General features: G+C 38.7%; 1 protein-coding gene and 1 long non-coding RNA gene across 9 annotated transcripts in view; one reads left to right on the plus strand and one right to left on the minus strand.

Moving 5' to 3' along the window:
- LOC137976264 (golgin subfamily A member 4-like) overlaps positions 1-19,303 on the plus strand; it is a 37,572-nt gene that overhangs the window by 1,128 nt on the left and 17,141 nt on the right. Inside the window, exons 2-3 of one of the 8 annotated variants that reach the window (XM_068823555.1) lie at positions 3,152-3,281; positions 5,129-5,216. In XM_068823555.1, coding sequence (XP_068679656.1) covers positions 5,131-5,216 — 86 coding nt within the window. In that variant the 5' untranslated portion in view covers positions 3,152-3,281; positions 5,129-5,130. Of the gene's footprint in view, positions 1-253; positions 448-3,151; positions 3,282-5,128; positions 5,217-10,693; positions 10,811-14,261; positions 14,393-16,932; positions 17,074-17,944; positions 18,078-18,942; positions 19,062-19,303 lie in introns of those variants that run through there. The other 7 variants (XM_068823556.1, XM_068823554.1, XM_068823558.1 and 4 more) reach the window with 7 other exon arrangements.
- Positions 3,263-6,302, minus strand: LOC137976266 (uncharacterized). The gene is made up of 4 exons (XR_011117736.1): positions 5,671-6,302; positions 5,381-5,587; positions 5,118-5,212; positions 3,263-3,405 (listed from the first exon to the last, which is right to left on the minus strand). It is a non-coding gene; the product is annotated as an uncharacterized lncRNA (long non-coding RNA).

Raw genomic sequence — 19,303 nt, forward strand, 5'->3', positions numbered from 1 at the left:
TTTAATACTGTTGTATTTGCAAGTGATATAAACCTTACGCTGGAGTGGTAAGAAATTATTTTTAAAAACAATTTTCATTGTTTATTATTTTTGGGATGAATTGCTACCCGACGAAGCAACTAAGGCAAGTTTTAGATTTTACACCATTATGGTCTCAAATATTTTTGTCAGTAGAGATATATCTGATCCACGCCATGCCAAATGAATGCCTGCGATTTCCGAATATCGTGAGCATAAACAAGCTATGAATTCCAGGCATAATTCAAACTGACGCGAATCAGCTCGATAAGTTTGATGGCACGTTAGTTACAAAGCCTTGGCAAGGTTGATCGTTGCCTGCCACACAAGCCCCAAGTCTACTGAAATTTTGGAAAATTTTGCATTGTGCTTAATATTATTTCACCGAAGAAAACCTTTGAATTGATTCATTGGTCGTGAAGATAACAGGTAGCATTTCTGTTTTATTTGAATTCAACTAATCTTCGCTTTGCAGTTTTGACATTGCCCTCGACAATACTATAAGAAAGAAATTCCTAAACTGCATATTCTGCAAAACGAACGAAAACCGATGAAAGCCTTATTAATTGCTAGGACTCTAGAAATTGCTCTTTAACGTTCCTTCTACGTACACCGCAAACAATTTTGACAGTATAGAGTTTCAAACAGAAATACTGAATACAAAAAAAAAAAAAATTCCTCCCAGGTGGTCCTTCAATTGAAAATGGAGGCTCCTCTATGTTCACGCTCGGTGAAATGGGTTTAGCTGTATCAACGCCTTATTCCTTGTAAACAAGCGAAAATTTTTAATATTTCCCAACAAGGGAATCTTCGTATTAATAATTGTTTTATCTAGTGGGTGATCCTGTGTGCCGAACTGACGTCGCCAAATACAAGAAGAAATCAACACACAGTACATCTTTCAAATGTTATAAGGGCAAACGTTGTCTAAGCTAATAGATAGGTGTCCTCTGCTGATTAACAAAAAAAATGGAGAATGGAAGGAGCTACTTAAATTAATATCCAAAGCAAGACTGCACTTACACATCTAACAAGAAAATTATTTGACATATATTGATAACTATACATAATACATTAATAAATTCAGGCGATTTCTTGGTGAGTTTTCAGACTTGATAATTCGAGGCTTTCCAAGTCGCAATTCAACTATTTGCAACCTTGCCTTCAATCACAAAACAAAAAGTGACATTGTCTTCTTTGGTTATCGGGGTTCGATGGGGCTAAAGCAATCACGCGAATACAAACAACTTAATGGACAATTCGAGTCTTAATTTCGATTAGGTTCTTTAATACTGCACTGATACTTCGCTTTGTTAGTGTTTATTTTCTTTTCTAAGAAACTGCTTTTACGAACATCTGATTGTGTTGCTTTTGTTTTGGTTAGCTAGTATACGTTTGCCGACTACTAGCATTTACAGCGATTCTCCGGAAATTACATGGCACATACAAAGACACATCCTTTTTCGTGGGTTTCTTAAACTGTGTAATGCGTTGCGTTGTTATTGGGCGGGGATCAGTGGGGAATAAAACAACTAAGTATGTCTGTGTTTAGGTTTAAGTGAATTTCCGGCTATTTAATGGAGCCTTGATCTCTCTTTGACCTCGACGTTGATAGCGAGTGGTATCAGACAACATCTTCAGTACAAATTCCATTTCGGAAAAAAGATTATTACAAATTTCTTTTTTCACGAAATATCAAAAGGAAAACTATACAGTGTTTCAGTACTGGGTCGACGCTTTCTTTTGAATCAGTTTTACTCTCAAAGTTAACTTAAAAAGTACCTAGACCTGTATTCTGCAAAATGTTACGTAGCAAAGGAAGGACTTTGACGCATATGTAGACGTAAAAGGGTAAAACTAGAGCGTCTGCCGTAACAGCAAAACAAAAACAACAACAACTGGGGTTCACAACTGTTAGTCGAGCTCAGGAGCTCGTTATTGTTTTCGTAACTTTTGAGAGCGCGAGTCATTGTTTCGGTTGTCGACGATATGCTCTGTAAATGGATATCGAACCAATAATGTGGAACTTTCTGAGAGCAGAGAGGCTTAACAGAGAGTGGCTCTACGTCCAATTTTAGCGGTACTTAAAGCTGTTTAAAGCTTTAATTTCAAGTTTTGTTTTCGCATCATAGATCTTAAAACTAAGGCAGATAACAGCCTCTTTTAAACTCCTGTTTCTGTCATGCAAGCGAGCGAAACGGCATACTCAAAATTTTATGAATTTAACATCTAGGTGAACAAGCACGAAATGAAAAATAATTACACCCTAGAGTTACCGACAAGGTAACACGCAAAGGAAAGCGGAAACCACGGATAGATTTTGTGTATAAAAAGTTGACGATTGGAAAGAAGGTATACCACCGTAAGAAACAGTAGATATTTGCCCTTCTTGTTTATGTTTTGTTGCTGTGCTCTCTAATGATAAGCTGATACCCCGTATAGCGTTCATAGAATGCTAAATACTCAATTCAGATTCCGCAGAATCTGAAGTTAATAAGTCTTTTGTCTGCTCTGGTTGGTTGCCAAGTGCTGGGGAGTACACCTCTTGTCTTTTGTACTGTTTTGACGTTTTGGGGTCAAGTATTATAAAAAATGTGGCAGCAATTTAGAAGGAACGTTCTTCGGGGTCGTGGAACGGTTTCGTTATCAAGTAACTGGATCCCTCCACAGATTCACCCAGTTAACAACGCACTTTGGTTACACACAAGCTGACGTAAATATTTAATCAGTCTTGCCAAGCAAGATTTCACATGAAATAAACATTTTTATTTGGACTAAGATTAAATACTGTTCTTTATGTTCTTCGGAAGACCTGTTCTTCATTCTCTGTTTTTTTTATAAAGGGGAGGCTCAGGTGTTTATTAATCCACTGCAGAGCATGTTTTGAATCAACGCAAACTGTTTCTGATGTGCCTTATCAAACTCTGGCAATCGTTGCTTGGGACAAAATGTTTTTTAAATGTGTTTGCAATTAAGGTCAATTTTACTTTGTTATTGTTTTGTTACAGATAGTGATATGTCAAGACAAACGAAAGTTTAGATATGAACGCGATATTTTCAGTCATGTCCACACTGCCTAATCGTTAAAGTTACTGTGAACTGTTTACAAACTGACTGCGTTTGTTTGTGACAGAGCTCAGAGGGATTTTTCTCTCCCGCTACACGCTTCAAGTTTTCATTTTCCTTCTCTTCATTTTAATTGGGGACACGTGCCGCCGTACCTGTAGTGAGAGAGAAAACACTGTCGCCATTGTTTCCCTGAGGTATGTGTCCAAGATTCGTATCAGAGCCAACACAAACTGCGAACCAGCCTTGCCAAAAAGTCGTCAATCTCGGAAAACGTCTGTCTCCAGTCGAGGGATATTTTTAATTATACTTGACATCCTCCTATTGAAGAAACCCGGAAATACGTTGATGGCTAATGATCTTCTAAGCATAATGTTGTTTCTTTGGTCACGCTAAGCAACTTGAGAAGGCCGCAAGGTGACTTGCATTAACAAAGGCGACAGTTCAGCTCAAGTGTTTAAGAAAATCGCCGTGAAAAAAACTAAACTGATTCCCTTTTACCTTGGAGACAGTCATTTTAGATCATTCTTTGTGTCACAGGATAAATGTGTCTTTGTAGGATTCTGACAGATGTATTCACATCATCAGAGTCAAAAAATAATGAGATTTCTTCTTTTGTAGTGACCTTCGTATCAACGATTGGGTTCGCTTTTACGGTACCTGCGTGACTGTCTTCCGATGACAAGGATGAAAACCAATTGAAACACTCTAGAAAAGTTTTTCACGTTTTTCACATTTCGTTCCGAAAGGATTAGCAAAAAAATTTACCATGAACGGCTTGTATTGTAAAAATTGATTTGATGTCTACCTCTAAGATTCCAACTGAGGGTTAATATTTTGCAATGGCTTGTAATCTCGCAATCTGATTGGCTAATTTGCCGTTGTCGATAAGAGTCTAGACAATGCTGCTCGCGTCATGCTCGCGTCAATTTACCACGAAATGCAATAGCCAATCAGGAACGCTCATTTTGGGAAATAAACCAATCATATTGCGAGAAAGTTATAGCCTACACTTGATCTTTCTTTGTGTCATGATTCTGGTCACGCCTGGGTCACGCTCTGAAATAAAAACTTTCTTTGTGGTAAAAAACAAATCGAAAGTGGTTCAGCGTTGTCTGATCCTGAGCAAAGATAATGAGGAACGTTGACCCGTAGAACAATGCAAAAAAACACGTGGCATTGTCCCATTTCACACTTCTTAATTTCTTGGGGCCCGTTTCTCGAAATGTCGAAACGTTTAGGGTGACATAATTCCCTCTGTATCTTAAGAAGGGAGAGTTTTTATGTTATCAATTTTCTCAATTATTTTGCTTTTAGTCATCTTTTAAAGCATAATAAAAGGCCAGATTTTTTAAAACAAGCGGGTTGAAATTTTACAAATAGCTTTTGGGATCCAAAACTCGCGTTTTTCGAGAAACGGGACCCAGATCAAAGAACGCGCGAAAACAGAACTGACTTCGTGAATGTCCAAGCGAGTCATGCATGTGTGCACATTATGTCTGGCATCTGTTCTCTTAAAATGGAAAATTGAAAACTCTTTGGATTACCTTCCTGCGGAAAGAATATTTAAGCTACTCATAAGGTTTCCTTCTTCGCTTCATTGTAGATATTTATTTTATAAGTCTAATAAGTTTAGCTTCCATGCATGCACGGTTCGTTTCTATGCATGCACGGTTCGTAAGTCGGACGTTAGACAACTCCGTCTGCGTTAAGGAGATTTCACAGGATTGTCGAACAAAGAGGTTTATGTAGTTGTAAAGATACACAAAGCGAATGTGTGTTTTTCACGCCCGCCCGCACGCTAAAAACTGACCTTAAAGTAAGCCTTAAAAAATCCCTTTTTTTTCACCCCTAGGAAATTAAATTGACCTAGACAGGAATCATAGTATATCTTTTATTTCGTGTATCAAAGTTCAAGTTTTAATCCACTAATGCCTTTTCAACAATTTTTTGTTCGCCTTCCGTAAAACCTGGATTTACTTATCACCGACTAATTGGCTTTTCATGAGTGTCACTTGATAGTTTTGTGTTACCTTACTCGCAGAGATGGCGTCTGTTGGAGATGTATCAGCGACACAACCGGTGAAGCAAGTCCCTGGCGAACACGAGGAGAAGTATTCGTCTGCATCTAAGTAAGTAGATAAATTAGTTTGCATGTTAGCCAGGTTTTGTTACTAAGTAGATAATTTTTTTTTTGCCTCAGCTGAGTGAAACAAGGATGAAATAACCCTTATGTAACTTTTCATTGCGGACCCTTTTATTTACATTTCTAATGCATACCAAAAATCAAAGTTACCCTTGTGCTCCTTGAGTGTTCCTCCTTTTTCAAATTTTCTCTCACGTTGAAGTGATAATCGCAGTACAGTGAGCCTTTGCGAACACAGCTCAAATAGAACCCGTGGCCGGCCGCCTCGTAAATATGCGATGCACTCTGTTCTTCACAATGAGCTATACACATTAGCTCATCTTCAACTTCTATTTCTTTAGGAAGCTGTAATTGGCCCTAGACGTACAGAAACAAACTCGTCAAAACTCCACTAGCTTTTTTTGGCATGAAGAAAAGATAACCTAATTAATTACACGTACAAAGGGCCTTTGCCGGGCATGGCGGGAACGGGAATAGAACGCTTGGACTTTGTTCGAGCGAGACAAGAAATATGTCCTTCGCACTGATGCTTGCGATAAACGTTAAAGCGATTTTACTGCGACTGAAATCAAATATTTTGTACAAATGTCAAGACAAGGCATTTCGACGATATGTCTGTTGTTGCACAAGCTGTGGTTCGAAGCTGACATGTGTAAGACACTTTTTTTGCAGTCGTACGTGAAATAGGACTCGAATCATTAGCATCTGTTTGTAGTGTCTTGTTCGGAGTTATTTCCTTTGGAAAGTGGAGCAGGGCCATTTTGCCCCTAGAAATAAAAATCGCCCAACAACCCGGAACGCCGCCGGCCCTTCCTTACACACGCCCGCGGAAGGCATATCCCAGATATTTTCCATGCTTACTATTTCAAGCTGGGTTTTCAATGTCACTAAAAAAAAAAAGAAGTATTTAAGTTACCAAAGATACACCCTCTCAAAGAAAAGGCCCTTCCTAATCATGAAATATTTTACTGTATTGTGTCACGGGCCACATCTCGTTGGGGGTTCGCAACCGAACTTTGAACTCTCTTTGAGACGCTTAGACTGGTCGAGTTACTGTATTTCAGGCCACATTTCTGGCGAATACCTCAGGGGACCAATGATAGCGTTTCTCACAAGTGCAACACAGCTATGAGGATTAAATGAGCTTATGAAAACTAAACTCGATTCAATAATTTTGTTTGTGTTAGTAGTTAAGTTGGTTTGAATGCGTGGGTGAATAGTGCTTGCTCTTGGCTTAGCTTCGATCAAGCTTATATTAAATGTATATTATTATTATTATTATTATTATTATTATTATTATTATTATTATTATTATTATTTAGGTATTGCGTTTTATTGCCCTACGTCATCACAACGAAGAACGAAGTAAGTATTTGCGCAAGCTTCAATTAAGCTTCTCCACATCAAATTCCTTTGAACAACTGGTTGTTTGCTTGAATGGGATTTTAAAGCATTTGATGAGTGAATTAGAAAACCCTTTCATGGGTATTGAATTGCGCGAAACCCAGATGTATTCATAGAAACAAATAGGATCAGTTTACTTGACTGGAGACACCACGCACCTCTATTGATAAAGCTCCTTTCAAAAGCAAACGGGGATTCTTCCGTCTTTCGGGAATCAATCTAACGCTGTGTTTAGTTCCTTGTCACGCAAACCTTTTATCAGCACATAACGTATAGTTGTTTCATCTTTCCACCACATCTTTTCTTCTGCCATGCCCTCGTTTCTGCCCGTCGTGTGACCCCAATACTCAAACAAATTTCACGCGGAAACTCTGAACTGTTTTATTTACGACTGGAACTCAGTATAGACGAGGAAGAGTTTTTGTAGTTATCATTGGACCGTTCTGCACTATAAGAAACGCACCAAAACCTTCTTTCTCTTGAAACAAGAATGTGTAATGACTCGGATGCATGGGATTACAGGAGAAAACCTATGGCTTGTCAGTCTACAAATTCGTTCCTTACAACTGTAGTCTCTGTCATATTACGATAATCTAAGATCTTGATACCTTGAGAGAAAGTCTATAATTCTTTTCTCTCATGATCTTGAAAACAAGTTGATGCCTTATTCACTTAAAAAGTCGGACTTAAGCATGCCATTTACATTCGCTCTTTTGTGCTCAGAATTCCAAGGAAAGAATAACGCTTGTCATTTAATCTGCTCTAGTCAAAGAATTTCGGAATGGGAATTTTTGGTAGGCGACAATTCCATTCAAAGGTCGCATTCCTTCAAAGCAAGCATTCCTGTTTCAGATGAAGGGAAAAATAATCCTTGCACTTATCTCGATAACCTTTCATCTATAACCCGCACTTCAAATTTAGGCATTTATTTCATTCATCAAGTCCTCTCACGAATTCATAGCTCGGGTTGGTAGAGCATTGCACCGTCATTGCAGAGGTCGTGGGTTTGATTCCCGTTGAACCCACCTGAATTTTTCATGTGACTGTAAGAGATAGACATTGCTTAAAGTTGTCCAGATAAGTGAGAGGATTCCCTGTTGTCTATCCTACGAGCAGTTTCTCTCCGCGAGATGGGACCAGGGACCCGTTTCTCGAAAGTCCCGAAAGTTTACGGGCCATTTTCGGGTGTCACAATTCCCTTTGTATCTCAAGAACGGAGATGATTTAATTCGTCAAACTTCACAGTTATTTTTATTTTTGTTACCTTGAAAACATGTTGAAAGATCGGCTTTCCAAAACAAGCGGTTGGCGGTTTCTCAAATGACTTTTCGGGCCCGAAAGTTTTCGGGACTTTCGAGAAACGGGCCCCAGTCCCGCCTGCTTTCAGGTTACCTTCCTCTATCACCCTTACTTCAAATATATATACAATTGAAGACTGAGTGGCTTAGTGGAATAGCATTCCGTTCATGACCGAACAGTTCCAAAAAGAACACGATTTCTGAATATTCCGAGCTTATCTATTCCGAAACAGTAAAGAGCCTGTGCTTCCACAGGCGAACAAATATCAGGGCCGGATGCTTCCTCGGGTTTTCATACAGTGATTGAAATCGGAGTCGGTGACGTAAGTTGCTTGGCTTTCTATCCACGTGAAAACTATCTATCTATATTTCTATCCACGTGAAAACTGAGAAAAATCAGTTATGAAGTGAGCTTTATCGGGGCTTGTCAGTCGAAAAACTAAATCCTCAATGGGCGTACATGATGTCATCGCTTCACGCGCTCGTTGGCTGGAGATCAAAACGCCACTAATTTTGGGGGACAGTTTCTTTCGTTCCTCCACTTCGAATGGCGCTTTTTCTCAGAAATCAACTGTAATACCTTTCTTAATGTCTAAACTCTTTAAACTTTTTTTTTAAAAATACGTATTCATTGGTAATCGAAGACAAAAAGGGATACGAATTAACAGCGCAAAATACTCAACGGCACTGAAAGTAATTTGGTCCTGCAACATTCTTAGGTCAGAGGATCAGAGCTCATATTTCAACACTGTTAGTGCGAGTTATCAAGCTACCTGTAACACATATAGTTCACTAAAATAAAATTAAAAAAAATCTATTAGTTACGGGAAATTTCAAATTGATTGGTTTTTCGGGAAGTGTCTGACATTTTTAGTTGTCTGTCTTTGATCTTTTCACAAAATGCCTCTGAATGATGACAACACTTATCATCATTAACTTACTCGAGAAGTCAAATTATTTCTGAAACTTGATTTTCGTCAATAATCTCAGTGGCGCCGGAGTAATTCACTCCCGCCAATGACACGAATCGCGTTTCCAGGGAAAGAGTTTTATTTCCAGGGTTTTGCTTTTCCTCGTTGACCTTTCACATTCATTTTCCTGTCTCAAACATGGCTTATTTTCACAAGAGCAAATTATTGGGATATCAAAGAAAGTTGCTATTTCAGAAAACGAATACCGGTAGTCGCTTCTCAGCAGTAGCTACCGTATATCGAAACAAATGAAAACAACTCCTGTCTCCATCTACGTTCGCTGACTGAAATGCATGGTACCTTTTGCGGTGCATGCATAAACTCTTTTTAACCCTATGGGTTCTCGTGTACACACCTCCACATATTTTTGGAATCCCTGTTCTTTGTATTAATACTGCAAATTAGCGTTACAGTGCAAATAGAGAAACTTGAAACTTGACTTTCTTTCACATTGACAGGTAAGGAGCTCCCAGGGGTTTTGGGGTACAAGGGAACATGGCTACTTGAAGGAGGGAAGAACAGGCAAACAAAGACAATATCTTAGGGAACATAAACCATTTTAGGGATCAAAAAGCTGAGAAGTTTTGGAGTTATTTCGGGAACAAGGGAACACAAGCTATTCTTTTAAGGGAACAAGGAAACAAGCCCCCCCTCCCCCCTCCTCCTTCCCCTGAGTGGACCTCATAGGTTAATGGCATCGTTCGGAATTACAGCCATAAGTTATCCAAAGAAAATGCAAATAATTTATCAAAATGAGTGTGCAAAACCTCCACGAACTCGTTTAATTAAGAGGTAAATTGGTTAGGTCACTTCAAATTCTACTGAAACGAATCAATTCGAGTATGTAGTAAGTTTTTCAAACGGAGCTTGTAGACAAATCGTGAGGTAGTAGTTTTCACTGCCTTTGAATGGTAGATTTACAAAACTTAAATTCAACAAATACTGAAGTTTGAGCTTGTAAATCGGAAATCTGGATTCCAGCTGGATAGGTACTTGAACTGAATATTAAAGGTTTCGGAGAAAGTAAAAGCTTGTTGAAGAAAAGCAAGTCTGTGCACGGCGGAAACTTCACGTTCATGTAACAATGGCGATATTCAGGAATCTTATAAATACCCCTATAAAGTCATAGAACTGTTGAACTATCACAGAAGTCAACAACTCCTCTTATTTCTTGATACATATGCTCAACTTTTACTGCACACAGAACCGAAACTCATATACACAACTGAACATGAACACTAAAGACAACGGTTACGTAACTCGTATATTTGCAGAACGTCTGAACAGACCTATCCAGTAATGACCTTCAGTCCTCACGTGCTCGTACAAAGCTAACTTAAGGAGGTAAAACAGGTTATTTCTATGCTAAATAATCTTTATTTTCTATTCTTCACATAACAAAACCGATCCAACGACGCAATTGCATGTAGTTATCTTTGTGTTTATGGTCACGTAATTATCGATTGCGCATGCGTTTTGCGAGGCGCCTGTTGGTCTGCCGTTGCAGGCACTAAACGCGAGCACTTTGCATGCAAGAGCAAAACTATTAAACCTTTGTCTAATTTCTGGTGTCATTTGTTTTTTTAATACCGAATTTATTTGCACTCGATGGAAATACTTGGCCTGTCTGTCTGAGGGGCACCATAAAACGCAGTTCTTTTCTTCAACAATTCATTGAAATTTTAACAATAAACTAATTAAAATTCCTTAGGTCTAAACTACTGACCCAGCAATCAATGAAGTCTTTGTCTATTCAAGGTTTTGCAATGGCAAATCATTTGTTCGGAACACTCTAGTGCTTTAAGTGATTCTTATTCTTCCGTGATCTTGGCGACATCGTCTCAGCTCATTCAAATGTTCGCGTTTTTTTACCCCCGCTCGTATCTCCCATCGTGGATGATCGAAAGGTACGTTTGCCACAGCATTTATTACCACGAATATTAACAGGTGCTCAGGTCTCGTTTTAAGCCGGCGGATCGTTGCCTTTTGTTTTCAAACCAACTTTTACAGCTATTGCACGCACTCTGTTGTATTGATCTAGTTCCATAGCTAGCAGTGAGCGAAGGGCGAGGGTTTCTGGAAACTATGGTGCTGCGTCGTCACGGAGAAAGGAAACTTGTACATGTATACTGTTTCCGGATGGGTGCACCGCTAAGGAAGGCAGTTTTGTCCATGCATTCATATCAACAACAAATCATCATAGCGTTGTGAGAAAAACCTTATATTAGCCTTTCTAAGAGCGGCATATCGTATAAGCAGGCACGCAGAAAAAAATGGGAGTAACTGAATTGATTGGTTACATTGACTATCCTGACCGCATAGCAATTTAAAGAGTGATTCATCATGGACGTGCCTTTGGAACCCAACAATAAGTTCAGGGAAGCTGTTAGAACTTAAAGTTGGATAAGTTCTGTTCGTTCTCAATTTTGTTTCTTAGGCAGATTACGAAGTTCATGAACGTGATGTGTACCAAAGACTTGTTGTTTAATTCGTTTTCCGACGAAAATTTTCGCCTTAAACTTTGCACCCCGTAGGGACTGGAATGATTTAAAGCGTTACCGTTTGATTGAACTTTCCAAGGCACCGATTCACTCGTGTGTTCTTTACCATACATTCAGACAAAAATGAGTCTTTTATAGAGAGAGGGAAACGTGATTCTCTTGCAGATCGGGTTTAATAGAAATGCCTCCTGGTTACAAAAATGAGGCAGTTTTTCTTTCTGCTTCATTTTCTTTAATTCACTTTTTCTGCGTCATTTATGATGTGTTCCAAAGACTTCCTGTTTTGTTTTCAGACGAAAAATCCTTAAACTTTGCACTCTGTAAGGACTGGAATAATTTAACGCGTGACCGTGTGATTTAACTTTCTAAGGCATTAATTCCCTCGTGTGGTCATTACCATACATTCAAACAAAAATGAGTTTTTTTTATGGACAGAGGGAAAGGTGATCAGCAGTTCCAAAATTACTTGCAGATCGTGTTTAATAGAAGTGCTGAATGCCTCGTAGTTACAAAAATGAGACCGTTTTTGTTTCTGCTTCATTTTCTTCGATTAAGTGAACTCTTTCTGGGTCATTTAAACGAATTCGTTGCGGCTTAGTCGTGAAGAACGGTTTGCGCGGTAGTATTAGCACCCGCCTTCCACAAATGTGCCCCAATTTCGATTCCCAAACTCGGTGTCATATGTTAAGTTTGTCAGTTATCTCCTTTGCACCAGGATCAATGCAGTGTTCCCCACATTGGCCTATTGCGCTACGCTGTGGATAATCCACAGACACTGACAACGAATGCTTCTTTTGACTAAACCCTCAGGAAAGTCTCAGTTCGCCTAGCGAGATTCGAGCGGTAACTGATCTTCAAAGCCAATCTGATCTTTTTTACTTGAACAAAACTCCTCCTAGTTAGTGTGAAAATCTAGGTCTGCTGCAAAAGTCACTCCAAAGCCTCTGAAAGACTTCCTGAGAATTTTTCAGTTGTTCTTGCGTCTTTTCCATTGGATTGGTTTTAATTATGAAAGCCTCTTAGGCTCCTTCAGATCGATCTCAACTGGAAAACGTGTCAGAGTCAGCTTGTAGCCTAAAAGAGGCTGTCAAAGACCAGCCAGCTTCCCTAACGCTATTAAACTTGTTTTAGGAGTATTATTTCTATTCAAAATTTGGGGGAAGCTTAAACTGTATTTTTTTTTTATTGAAACATTTGGTAAGGTAAATGGAGTCCTTGTCAAAAATCTGAGAATCGACGCAACGTTCCTGATTACGCAATTAAACTTCAGAACAATTTCGAAGCAAAAACGGGGTTTCGCGACAGGTAAGGCACATAAGGCTTTGACATTCTCTTTCCATCCACTTCGGTTTGCTGCTAAAGCTCTGTCAGTCGTCCATAATTGCCACCCAGCTACTCGTCTTATCTATCTATTCTAGTAGTTGTTTATGACTTTGTGCTATACGACCGTCTTCCGCCATGAAGCATGAAACTCTGAGTAGCGATTGATGTCTTTGAACAACTAATCTACTCCTAAACCGATATAATTATCATAGCTCTAGTTTAACAACTATTGAGCACTATATAGCCGATAAGACAGTTTTCAAGCCTATATTTATTACACATAACATGAGAATTTTATTCCATAAAGCTCATTTGTACAAATCTATACGCTTTATTTTCACATGTGAAAAAGACCTATACAGCCAATCAGAATGGCGTACAGCTATTTCACATGTGAAAGTATAACCAATCAGCGATAGCGTAAAGGCGTTTCCATGCCAATCACTCGTGCATCTCGTGCAAATCGTGCAAATCGTGCAAATCGTACTTTGTTATTGAATTAAATTAAATTTGCATTTGGTTCTATTGTTAGTGAGTTTTTGTTTCTAATTCGCGTTCAGAAAACTATTTTAATGAAAATTCTCATGTTATGTGTAATAAAGAGTTTACGACATAGAAAGTGCTTTGTACGGGGTTTTATTCACTCGTTGTTTGTGTCAAAAACCCTCACTCGCTCGTTCCTCGCTCGTTCGGGTTTTTGACACAAACAACTCGTGCATAAAACCCCGTACGCCGCACTTTCTATGAAGTAAACTATTTATATTGCTCCATATCAGTAAATAGGTAAATTTAGAGGTACCAATGCCACGTGTTAAGATTGGCTCTACAAATAAGTGAGCCTACATTTTTTCCAAGTACCAGATATCTAAGACCCGCTAATAAATATTTCGACATCCTTTGTTCACGAAACACTAACGCTAAACTTAAAGGTATCAAAAAGCCTTCGATTCTTCAACCTCTAGTCTAAAAGAAAAGGCATTTTCTGTGGCACTTGATTTTGTAAATGGCTATTCAAGCTCTTGGAAATAGAGCACATTTTTCGTTTCAACTTTGTTTCATCATGTATTTCTAGCATAGTCACAAATAATCTTCAAATAAAACAAAGCCACTCTTTAAAAAAAGGCATAAATCTCTGTCAGTTTCGTTCTTTGTTCAAAGGTTAAGGCACTCATCCGACTTGAAATTCATGGCGCCGAGTTGAAAGGGCGTCGTTTTCAAAACAAAAAGAATCATTAAAACCTCGGCAGAATGAACTCTTGAGGCTTGATTTTGCAAATGGCAAAGTTCTTGAGAACTTAGTTACGAGGAACACTGTCATGAAAAATGTCACGGAACCGTTTTCTTTCCATTTAACAATTAAGCACTGGATTTTTCAACCGAATAGATTTTCTCTCTCCGTCGTACAGAAAATCAAGCGATCTTTTCGTCGTCTCAAAGGGTGAACTCTTTAATTTATTTTTTTTTAGGTTGATACCTTGGTAACGAGGTAATTAAGTAAGGTTCCAGACATCATTTTCTCGACTCGCGACCTTACCTTAAATGCCATTCGTTCTGTTACAAAAATGCCCCAAAGGCAAAGATGATTAATATCGATCTCTCCACTCTGCAATGCCTCGATTATGTTCCTTTATTAACAAAATTTTCCATCGCTGAACAGTCAGTAAGGTAAGTCGGTAATAGCAATTTCTAATGAAAATTATTACCTGAAGTTCTCATAGGCTCCAGTATCAGTAAACGGATAGTTAACAAGATATATCTTTTTATCAGTGAATACCCAACGGGACGTAGCGGGCATGATTTTTCCACTCCGAAAACGTGATCGATTCTTGAACTGTGTAAAAATGGCATGGACAGTCCAAAACCAAGGAACTTGATGTTTACAAAATAATGACGACCTATACTTCTAAATCTCATTGCGCAAAACAAATAGTTGACAATCTGTAAGTAATCCGTGAAATATAACTTAATATCCAATGAGAGTAAGGTTTACTCAATAGACCACTGCGAACGTCTACATTTTTTCCCTAACCCAGCAGGGAGTTTCCATTACCTTAATTTACAAATAAAAAAAATGGAATGATGCTGCAAAAGAATTTTGATGCCTGCTCGATATTGGTGTTTCTCCCAATTACGGCAAACGCTGCTCAAATCGAGATAAGTTTCCATGCACAGTGGATCGTTAAAATTTAATACCAACTTATTAAAGTGTCCATCGAAAAGGCGACCAAAACTTGATAATTGTTTCATTGGCTCTTCGCTAGAACGACTTTTGCAATTTGAATATTAACGTCACAGTAGAATAATCTTAATTTCTCAAAAATCACGAAAAATGAATTCTCGTTATAACACCTTACTGTAGAGTCGTTTGTCTTCAATATCTGTTCCCTTAGTAAATTTGAAGTGCGTTATTCGTTATGCGACACAAACAGACACACTATTCAATAATGGAAGACAAAATAAGTGGGCTCGCATTAATAAAACTTAAGTTGTTCGACACTAAAAGTAAAAGGATTCTTTTTATGCATTCAGCCGGTGTTACTCACTTCCATTGCAGATTTCTATATGTTCTTAAAACAAAAGTAAAGAGTAGCTTGAGGCAGCTTGATATAGTCTGGTAGGTCTGACTTCAATTCATTGCACTTTGAAGACAAAGAGGTTTGCAATCCAACAACGAGAAAATTCGAAAACAACTTTTCGATAGCTTTGTCTTCCGACGTAAAGCACTAAAAATAGTCTCTGAACTTTGACTGACATCCATAGAAGATTCTTTGATGTGCTTAACAAACCTCAAGAGTAGCTTGAGGCAACTTCATATAGTCTAGAGCTCTGAACATGGAACTTTGCAATCCAACTGCGAGAAAATTCGAAAAAGAAAACATTTCCATAGCTTTGTCCTCAACACAATAAAAGTGGAGCGATTCTTTCATGCATTCAGTCTGTGGACGTTAATTAACTTAAGCGTGTGTTGACATCCACGGTAGATGTTTCTCAATGTATATGCAGGTCTGGTTTTACAGTCTGGTGCAGCTGGCTTCAGATCAACGCATTTTGACCATCGTGATTTGCACTCCGACCAAGACAACACGAAGGTTACGAATAGGGAAATGAGCACTGCGGCCCTTGGAACATGTGAATTTGTTGAGTCAGTTTAAGATTGAATTAAAACCGTGAGAACAGTGTTTCTCAAACCTCTGCATTGCACTCCCATGATACCGTATTGTTGTTCTGCTGTGAGCTCGTATAACATCTCTCAAAAATACTACTCTCTCAGCCGTTTTGCCTACTCGCTCTCTCTCTATTTCTGTCTCTTAAGCTTCTCCTTCTTCTATTCAGCCACTGAGTGGCGTCAAGCATGGTAAGAAGGCAGGGAGGGGTAGTGGAAAAAAGATCAGGGCTGATAGCGAAAGGCTGAATTGGTTCCTAGATGGAATTAGGTATATTGCAGACCTTAAGCTTGTTACGTAATCTCGTGCATATTTTAGGTAGCCTAAACTCTGCCAAAACCTAAAGAAAAACATCAGCATTCGAAAATATTAATGGGAAAACCTCGATCTTACAACTGGCCGCCGTTGTTGAAAGGCTGGATGATTTTATCCAGTAGATAAGTCACTATCCAGAGAATAAAAACACTTCACGTTAAACGTGCACGGCTGCAACTGGATGTGCTTAGGGTGTGCAAATTTGCGCTTAGATTCAGTGAAACCTGAGTAGTGACTTATCCACTGGATGAAGCTATCTGGTCCTTGAACAAATGGGACCTTATTAAGAAGCCTCCACTTCTATAAGTTAGGTTTCCAAGCAAGTGAGCCTTTACTAGCTCATTTATTTCCTTTGAGTTTTGAGCAGAGGAACGAGAAACTAACAAATTTAAAAACAAAGAACATCGGTCACTTTTGAACGAAAGACTCCGTGCCTTAAACTGAACAGAAATTTAGAATGCTGCCGAGCTCTGTTGAGTAACATAATACCGGTTTGCTCGCGTGCCGCAGGACAATTCGTTCACAGCCATAACCACAGGTGGGGTTACTAATTACGCAGAGGTTTTGGTCTTTTTGTTTGATCTTATCTCTATTGATGTGATTATATTTTTGGACGATAATGTCTTGAAACGTGACACGTGACACGTGACACGTGACACGTGCTTGCAAATTCAAAGTTTCCTTAATATTTTCTAATTCATATTGACCCTTTTCGAAAGAATTAGTTAACTGCTCTGTTTGCGTCCATGTTCTGTAGGCTGTTTATAAAACAAAAAAACAAATTTGAAAAATCCCGACGGGCATCTAAGAGACAGTCGGACGACTGGACACCACATTTTTTTTAAGTTGTACAGGATCAGTAAAAAGGTATGAGACTTTTCTCGCGACTGTGCATAAGTGATGATTGCGTAATCATTTTTTCCTCGACTTGTAAAGTGTTGTTTAGAGCTACGCAAAATTTCAGCCACTTCTGGGTCTACATTTTGCTTAACGTTGTAATGAAGGTATTCTACTGCGGCACCAGGATGTCCTTGAGAGGGTGTTTGTGTCAGAAGCAAGGAGCTGGAAGTAAGCACAAGAAAACACTTATGCCAGGGTTGAGTTGACCTGATTTCAAGGGAGAAGAAAGACTGTGCGAAGTTAAACACGTTGTGTATCGCATGCGCAATCGGTTGCAGGATATTTATCTTTTTTTTTTTCTCTCCTGAGTTTTATACCGTGGCCGAGCTAACTTTCATCGGTGTTTCCACACGTGCGTGTGTCACGGGCGTTTTGTTTTGATCCACTCGGAAACTTATAAATAACCTCCTACCACAACCACTAGATGACCCGCAACCAATAAAACAGTTTTGTATGTATGCCTTAGCTTATCTTTAATTAGTGCTTGCAAGCACTTGTTTCAACCACAAGACAATGGAAGAAAAAGCAATACTACTTTCAGGCTAATTTTCGCGTATTGTGAGAAATTTGGATATTGTCACGAGAAACATATTCAAAATAGTATATCTGACATTGATGCTACTTTAGTTCAAAACAAGCTCTTCATGGCCTCTTTCGAAAGCTGGTGTATTTGTTCTGTTTTTAAACTTTCTCAGTGGTTTTGTCAGGTTTCCGGCTCCAAATTAAAACAAAACGTCGAGACCTTTTCTGTCAATTGCCTATTCATTCGTGAAACCAACAAAGCAAACTTGTCATCAAAAGACGACGCGCTTTATTAGCTCTAATTAACAAGGCGACAGGGAAGACGTCTTTGCGATGCGGTCCTTAAATAATTAAGAAAAGTTCTATTATAGCATTGTATATTCGCCACGGGACTGGTCAATCTTGGGCATAAGAACCACAAAGGTTTTGAAAGAGCAACTCTGCAAAAGGTATGCAATAGTTATTACAAGATTAATGCCGTCAAATAGTTCGTAAAAAAATTAGTCAATCCTAAATTCTTATGAATTAGAATTCATCTACCGGTGTAATCTTCATAGTGACTGTTCATCGGTTCCCATAGATGACGTAAGTTTGCTCAACTCTTGAAAGATAGTCGACGTTATGATGGGTTTGTCAAAACTCCTTGAACTTGCATTTCGTTTAATGCACAATCTCATTTGCTCGGTTGATTATCAAAGTTCAGCATTTAAGAGCTGTGCCTCGCGTGAGTTGGCCAGCCGAAACAAGACCGGTTTCTTGTATGGTGGAAAAAATTTGAGTTGTCGAAATGAAAGCGAGCTTTCCCGGCGCTTCAGCAGCCCGGCATAGGGAATGGCAGTTCTCCAGCCTCTACCGCCATGGGTTTTACTACAATCAAATGCTTTCAAATCAAACAGGAACTAACTTTGCTAAAGGCGAATGCATCGTGGAGAAAACAAGCGCTACAGGAAAACGATATTTACGCCGGCAAGTTTATTACGTAAACTCGTTCGCCTTCCCAAAATAAAATTTTGAAACAAAGTATTGGTTAGGGATTCCATGAGACTCCCTGCCAGGAGGGTTCCAGTTTATACACGAAGATTACTCTAATCATTGATTAAAACCATAATTTAAGACAGTGCTTAATTGAAATTGACACTTTGTTTCAATCCATACCTTCAGGTTTTTGGTTCTCAGGTAATATTGTTTATTAATCAGATGTCAGGCATTTAAAGAAACTCGCGTGTATTATTACAGTTGTCGAAAGTGTTTTGATTAAAAATTTCATTACATCAGAAAACGATATTTGATTGTACGGCTTTCGTCACAGGTTTCGTACGGAAGGTTTTTCGCTCTGGCGTCGAAACCATATATAGACGTCACGAAAACACAAAATTAGCAGCTAAATGGCCATCTATTTCGGATGAAAAAAGTCAGTTCATTCGTTCTACTTGGTAAGTAAGTTCAGTTAACGAAGACACAACATTTGTCGATGTTTCTACTTTCAACTACAATACTTTTACTTATTTGATTCCAGCTGTATGCCTAGTCAGTATTACGTCTCTATATCTTTCCGTAGATTCTGACATGTTTAATCTTCTTCCCTATAGCTTTAAAATTAGCAACTGTGTTCTAATCTGCGCTCGCGAGTTATGTACTTTCAAGTTACAATTGCATATTTTAGCTAAGGTCCCAA

Source organism: Montipora foliosa, chromosome 11, assembly GCF_036669935.1.
Source record: "Montipora foliosa isolate CH-2021 chromosome 11, ASM3666993v2, whole genome shotgun sequence".
NCBI lineage: Eukaryota > Metazoa > Cnidaria > Anthozoa > Scleractinia > Acroporidae > Montipora > Montipora foliosa.